We start from the raw sequence: 7,340 nt of genomic DNA, 5'->3' as shown, positions 1-7,340 counted from the left end.
AACAAAAATAAACAAATGGGACCTAATGAAACTTAAAAGCTTTTGCACAGCAAAGGAAAACATAAACAAGACCAAAAGACAACCTTCAGAATGGGAGAAAATACTTGCAAACGAAGCAACTGACAAAGGATTAATCTCTAAAATATACAAGCAGCTCATGCAGCTCAATATCAAAAAAACAAACAACCGAATCCAAAAATGGGTGGAAGACCTAAACAGACATTTCTCCAAAGAAGATATACAGATTGCCAACAAACACATGAAAGAACGTTCAACATCACTAATCATTAGAGAAATGCAGATCAAAACTACAATGAGGCATCACCTCACACCGGTCAGAATGGTCATCATCAAAAAAATCTACAAACAATAAATGCTGGAGAGGGTGTGGAGAAAAAAGGAACCCTCTTGCACTGTTGGTGGGAACGTAAATTGATACAGCCACTAGGGAGAACAGTATGGAGTTTCTGTAAAAAACTAAAAATAGAACTACTATATGACCCAGCAATCCCACTACTGGGCATACACCCAGAGGAAACCATAATTCAAAAACAGTCATGTACCACAATGTTCATTGCAGCACTATTTACAATAGCCAGGACATGGAAGCAACCTAAGCGTCCATCGACAGATGAATAGATAAAGAAGATGTGGCACATATATACAATGGAATATTACTCAGTCATAAAAAGAAATGAAGCTGAGTTATTTGTAGTGAGGTAAATGGACCTAGAGTCTGTCATATAGTGAAGTAAGTCAGAAAAACAAATACCGTATGCTAACACATATATATGGAGTCCAAAAAAAAAAAAAAAGGTTCTGATGAACCTAGGGGCAGGACAGGAATTAAGACACAGACATAGAGAATGAACTTGAGGACACGGAGAGGGGGAAGGGTAAGCTGGGACAAAGTGAGAGAGGGGCATGGACTTATATATACTACCAAATGTAAAATAGATAGCTAGTAGGAAGCAGCCGCATAGCACAGGGAGACCAGCTCAGTGCTCTGTGACCACCTAGAGTGGTGATATAGGGAGGGTGGGAGAGAGACGCAAGAGGCGGGAGATATGGGGATATTTATATATGTATAGCTGATTCACTTTTGTTATAAAGCAGAAACTAACACACCATTGTAAAGCAATTATACTCCAATAAAGATGTTAAAACAAAAAAGACAGTAAGGATACACGTTATAATCCTAGACTTAGGATAAAGTAACCACTAAAAAACATAAAGAGTTACAGGAAGGAGGCCAACACAGAGGAAAAAATGGAATACCATAAAATACATGGTAAATTTGAAAGAAGGTAGAAAAGGAAGAAAAAAAAGAATTAAGACAGATAGGATAAACTGAAAATAAATAGCCAGAAGACAGATTTAAGGACAAACACACAGATTATTCCATTAAATGTTAGTAAACTAAACACTATAAGACTGAAGAAAAAAAAACAAAACTAAGTACTCTTTTCAAGAGACACACTCTAAATATGAAAGTAAAAGGATAGAATAAGATAGAATAAATATTAGTATCTGGTAAGGTAAATTCCCCTACTTAATTTTCAAAAATTTTTTGGTTTATGCTTTATACTTGATTATTATAGTTTTGTTAAATTATATTAAAACATTTTCTGAGATGTTAATTATAATTCAATTCCATTACAGATTAATTGGGAGAAAAGTGACATGTTTATGATAATGAGTTTTCAAATCCATGGATCTGGAGTGTCTTTTCATTAATTTAAGACTTCTTTTAAGTCCTTAAATTGTTTTACAGTTTTCTACGAACATATCTTTGCCTCTTTCATTAGATTCACTCTTAGATACCTCATTTCCATTGCTACTATAAATGAGATCTTCAAAAAAATAACATTATTTTTTTTTAAATCTTATTCTTTACAAGGAATATGTCTAAAATTTCACCATTAAATGTGATGCTCACTGAAGGTTTTGTTAGACACTGTTCATTGGGTTATAGAAATTCCCTTCTCTTTAGTTTGTTAGCTTTTATTTTTTAAGCACAAATGAACGTTGAATTTTATCAAATGCTCATCTAACATTTACTAAGGTGATCATATAGACGTTTCTACAGGTTGTTAATGTGATAAATTAAAACAACATTTTCTAATGCTATAGCATCCCCTGTTCGCAGCATAAACTCTATCTACACAGCCAAGGTGTATTGGTATTTTTATCCATAGTTGGATTCAGTTTTCTATTTTTAGAAATTTTGCAAATATATTTCTAAGTGAAATTGGCCTATAAATTTTTTTGTTATTTAGTCCATGTCTGGATTTGGAATTTAGACTGTACCCCAAACATAAAGAAGCTGGAGAGCTTCCCTTATTTTTCTATTTGCTGGGTTATTGGCCTAGTAAAGTGTTTGTATGTAGATTTTTGACTATTTTCAATTCAATAGTTCTTTTCAGGCTTTTTACACTTTCTTGAGTTAATTTTGAAATTTGTATTTTGAGAAAATTCTTTCTTCCTAATTTTTATATTTATTGGCACAAAGTGCATTTTCTATTCTAATTTTAAAATCTAGTATTGATAGTGTTAAAAGCTGTGGTAAGATTGGTCAAGTGTTAAAAGCAGTGGTTCAGAAAGAAGCATATATTCTAATATGTTTCTATTTTGCCATTTTTCTTGCCAATCTTACTACAGCTTTTAATACTACTGATACCAGAGAACAGGTGTTATATGAACACTGTTAACATTTAGTTTGAAGACAAAAAAATACGGTGAATTCCTGGAAATAGAGACTGATGTACTTGGATGTGAATTTTCAACAAAATTCTAAAATTACTAAATTTCATTATTATTAAAAGGATGGCTTTGAAAATCTAAACAAGAAAGTAGTAAAATTGGAAAGCAACAGTACCATTAATTCACAAGTTATACCAAACCTACATATTTCTTTTTGTTTGCTTGATAGAGTTACTACCTATTAGGGATATTTCTGAACATTTCAACAAAACTTCAGACAAAGCATCCCAAGACACCCTGTGGATAAGATGAATAAATATGGGATGGGTGATAGGCAGTACTTTAGGTAGATACTTATAATTCTTGGAATGGTAATACTCAAAGAATGGTGATTAATGGAACAAAATGAACTGTGGAAGACCTCTATCCTTATCCCATTCAAGATTACTGTTAATTAAGGAAGGAAAAAATGTTTATCAGTTTTGCAGATGACACAAAGCTGTGATGTCAGCTAATATGCTGGATGAAAGAATTAGCACACAAAAAGATCTGAGCAAGCTAGAAAGACAGGTTGCAATGAATAAGATATTTAATATACTCAGACTTTAAAAAATCAATCACACAAGGAACGGCCTAGATCAGGGATGGGCAAACTACTGCCTGTGAGCCAAATCTACCCTGACACTTGTTTTTGTATGGCCCATAAACTAAGAACGTTTTTTACATTTTAAAATATTTTTTCAAAATCAAAATATTTTGTGGCACATGAACATTATATGAAATATGAAATTCACAGTTCAGTGTCCATGAATAGTTTTATTAGAAATGGCCACACTCATTCATTTATATATTGTCTATGGCTACTTTTGTGCTATAGTGACAGAGCAGAATAGCTGTGACAGACTATAAGGCTCATAAAACCTAAAATATTATCTAGCCCATAAAAAATTTGCCAACCTTTCATCTATAACATGTAGAGGATTAGCTGATTGCAAAGTCACTATAAGGCAAGAGTGTACTATATCTGCCCCCAAAGGTAAAGGAATGTTATTTTAAATTACATTAATGTAGGTAAGAAGGAACTACATTCTACCAAAATCTTTGAAAACCAACTAAGGGCCAGGCACTGTGCTAGTAATGCAAAGACACTACGTAGTAATCTTTGACTATGTAAACCTAAGACAAAGATGGTGACTTAAGAGTTGGTTTTTGCCTTTAAGCTCAGAGTCAAGGAGAATGGACAAACATGAAACAAATAATTTGTTATGTGCAAACAGTGTGATCCACATCTGGAATACCGTGTTCAGTTCTAGGTAGTATAATTTAAGTAGGACATGTTCAGGCTTGATATTGTTCAGAGGAGAACAGAAAGTTCATGATGATCTATAAACTATGTTACACGTAGGGAGTTGAAAGAATATCGTTTCAAGAAGAGATAATTTAGTGAGAAAAATGTGACTACAAGTTTTAATATCACAAGTCTTCACAAATGGAAAAAGGATTTGAACTGGACTCAACAAATACGAACTGTAAGCAGGAAGACATAATAGATTTAAGAACTTTCCAGCAAAGTAAAGATTTTTAATCTTTTCCATCCCTGAAAGTGTCCAAGAAGAAGACTAGGTGATAACCTATGGAGGAAACCAGAGAAAGAACTCTTGCACTGGGGTTTAGTCTGAATGAAACTCTAGGAAAGGTAGATTAGGAACAGATAGTGAAGAAACTTGAAAGCCAGGTAAAGATGGTAGGCTTTAGCCTGTAGTCCAGTAGTTCTCAATTGGACTGGGGGTGATTCAGGCCCCTAGGGGACATTTGTCAATGTCTAGAGCCAGTTTGGCTGTCATACTGGGGGTGGGGGGGTGATGCTACTGGCATCTAGAGGGCATTTCATAATGTTGCTAAATATTCCACAATGCACAGGACAGTCCCCCAAAACAAATAATTATCTGACGGAAAATGTGAATAGGGCAGAGGTAGGAAAACCCTGTGGTAACCTACGTGGCGGTGGAAATGTGGGGGTTGGAGACTTAAGGAGAGAATTTGCTTTAAAAAAGTAATATGTTTTAGGGAAATATATCTAGCATTGATGTGTAGTAGATAAATAAGAGCATGTATTCTCCAAATGTTCAGTTCTTTTCTGACGTCACATTCTAACCACCTAAGTTGTCTGAAGGAAGCAAACATGTACTTTAATACAAAACTCATTTCATACCTCCTATATCCACCAATACCCTTCCTTTTTCCTGTGTTGGGTGGAATTATTTAAATAACAAGTAAGAAGTGGCAGAATTTGGGTTCACTTTAAGGTTCCTTTGTTGTGCTTAATGCGAAAGAGGCACACCAATCCCGAAGAAACCCATAACACAACTCAACAGATATGTTGCTTCCTTAACTCCAAAATGCAGGTTCAGGATGTAATCTAACTCCCCATCCTGGGATGCCTTACTTAACTCACACGTGTTCACTCAGGGCCTCAGTTCATCAAAGGTGGTGCACTCTGGGGTGCCATCCTTTGCATTTCTAAAATTCCCTGACCCTGGACTTACCTGATGCCTTATCCTCCTCTAAACCCAGTGCCACTTACCCAACCCTTTCACCTCCAGTTCACGTAACATTTCTTTCCAAAAAGCTTTCTGCGCCAAGCCTTCAGTTCACTTTCTTCTTGTGGTCAGGGAAGAGTACCCCTTGCGTCTGGTACTCTTAGAACCAGACTCCTCAAACCCTTTCCCATAACATCATCCACTGGGAACTTTTGTGTAAATCTGAAAACGGCCATGCTCTGCCTCCCCAGGGCCAGGGCCTATAGCTCGGTATCACTTGAAAGGCAACCAGCCCTGACACTACCCTTTCACCTCCGTCCCAAACCCTTCTACTCAGTTCAAGACCATTTCAAGAGCTCCAAGAGCCCTAAACACATACTTTTGGACGCCCGGCCCCAAATTACATAAAATATATGAACCCACATCCTACAACAAATATAATCCTTAAGTATATGGGATACGTTCCAGTTAATAGGTTACATTTGGATACATTTATTAATTTCTATTTGGAACTGATTTTCCCTTTTGGTGGTCAAAACATTATTTCTGGCTTCCAGAAAGTTCGTGGGCTGGCACTAGTGTCTCTAGGACTCAGGGGAGTGAACAGACCTGCGTCATGCGTCAGTCTTCCACCATCCCGGTCGCCTCACCGCCCGCCCACCGTCCGCCTCCGCGCCGCGCGTCTCCTCACAACCCCAGCCACGCTCGCTCTCTCCCTCCTCCACCAGCATCCCCCCCCTTCCGTCGGCCTCGCCCAGCCAGGCTCCCACCTCCCCCGGTGCCAGCCGAGCCCGCTGAACCACCCTCCTCGCCCGGGCCTCCGGTTAGCTCTAAGCGCGCTGACTGTCGCGCCGCTGGGTCTCCCCACCGCCCCGCCCCCTCCCCTTCCCGCCGGCCTCCGCGGAGTTCGCGGGCGCTCAAATCTTACTACCCGCTCTTCGCTCCACCCCGCCCACAGGCTCTGCCCCGTCCCGCCCCACCCTGCGCAGCGCGCCGGCCCCCAGCTCCGCCCCCCTCCCGCCCAGCCTCCTCCAAGATCCCGGTAGCGCACAGCTGTACTCCCGGCTCTACGCTCCCAGTCTCCCTCAGGCCCCGACCCCCAGACCACGCCCCCGTGCTCTTCCTTACTGCGCGGGCTGAGCTCCGCAGCCCCGCCCAAGGGCCTTTCCCTAAGGCAAGCGCCTGAGCACGCGCTGCTTACCCTCCCCCAGCTAAGCTGGCTCCTTGGGGCTTCTGAGACCCACGGGACCCGCCCTCGCGCGAGCACGCACGCGCACTCCCCACCTCTCCCTGCTCCGAGCCCAAGGCCCTCAGGTCATCGGCCCCGGGTCCGGCCCCGCCTCCAAGCGCGACCCCGCCCCTCATGCCGGGTATCGCGCAAGCGCGCCTCCCCTGCCTAGCCTTCCCCCCGCCCCCGCCGGCCCCGCGGTCCCAAGGCGCAGGTCGCCCCCAGCCCCCTCCCTTCTCCCGCACACTCTCTGTCCCACCCTCCCTAGCTTTGTGCCTGGGGAGCGGAGCCGCTTCCCCCCTCAGCCGCGCCGCGGGAGGAGGGAGCCGTCAGCGAGGAGCTGCCTCTGGCTGCCCCAGGCAGGGGCACAGGTAGGTGGCGGCCGCGGGCTGGGCCGCTCACCGAGCCCGGGGCTGCGAGTGGGGGCGGGTGTGAGGTTTGAGGGAGGGGTGGAATGGGGGAGGGGAAGACCGAGAGGGACGGGGCTGGGGTGTGGTTGGGTGAAAGGTGTGAGGGTCTAGGGTTTTCAGAGATGGGTTTAAGGGTGGAGTAGGGGTGCTGGGGTAGTGTATGGGGGCGTGTGAGACTTGGGGTTCGGGGCCTGGGTGGGAAAAGGGAGCAGGATTAGCTTGGGTGGATTTGGGGAGGGACATGCGTGGGAATTTAGAGAGAGGGAGAATTGCAGTACTGGGGAGGGGGAAAGTGGGATTAGCGGAGTGCAAGGAGGAAAGGATCTAGGATGGGAATAGGAGAAGGGGTGGGGTTTGGGGGGCAGGGAGAAGTTGGGGCTGTGGATTGTGAAGTTGGGCATAGTGAGCCGTGAAGGAAGGAGATTTTGAAGGTTGAGGGCAGAAGACAAGGGAAAAGGT

General features: G+C 42.5%; 2 protein-coding genes across 15 annotated transcripts in view; one reads left to right on the top strand and one right to left on the bottom strand.

Annotated features, from left to right (window-relative positions):
- The window catches only part of IFT25 (intraflagellar transport 25), a 37,692-nt gene extending 31,070 nt beyond the window's left edge, over positions 1-6,622 (bottom strand). For 2 of the 11 annotated variants that reach the window (XM_055084608.1, XM_028489373.2), the window contains exon 1: positions 6,014-6,083. Coding sequence is in view for 2 of the 11 variants with exons in the window: in XM_028489370.2 (XP_028345171.2) it covers positions 6,528-6,608 (81 nt within the window). In the remaining 9 variants the exon portion in view is untranslated. The other 9 variants (XM_028489374.1, XM_028489377.1, XM_028489370.2 and 6 more) reach the window with 8 other exon arrangements.
- A 34-nt stretch (positions 6,623-6,656) lies between these two features.
- Positions 6,657-7,340, top strand: part of LRRC42 (leucine rich repeat containing 42) — an 18,858-nt gene continuing 18,174 nt past the window's right edge. For 3 of the 4 annotated variants that reach the window (XM_024119882.3, XM_024119881.3, XM_028489368.2), the window contains exon 1: positions 6,657-6,842. The gene's annotated coding sequence lies outside the window, so the exon portion shown is untranslated. The remainder of the gene's footprint in view (positions 6,843-7,340) is intronic. The other variant, XM_007104420.4, reaches the window with a different exon arrangement.

This window comes from Physeter macrocephalus, chromosome 4 (genome assembly GCF_002837175.3).
Source record: "Physeter macrocephalus isolate SW-GA chromosome 4, ASM283717v5, whole genome shotgun sequence".
Lineage (NCBI taxonomy): Eukaryota > Metazoa > Chordata > Mammalia > Artiodactyla > Physeteridae > Physeter > Physeter macrocephalus.
The sequence above is the reverse complement of the archived record's forward strand: the minus strand, read 5'-3'. Positions and strand labels throughout refer to the sequence as shown.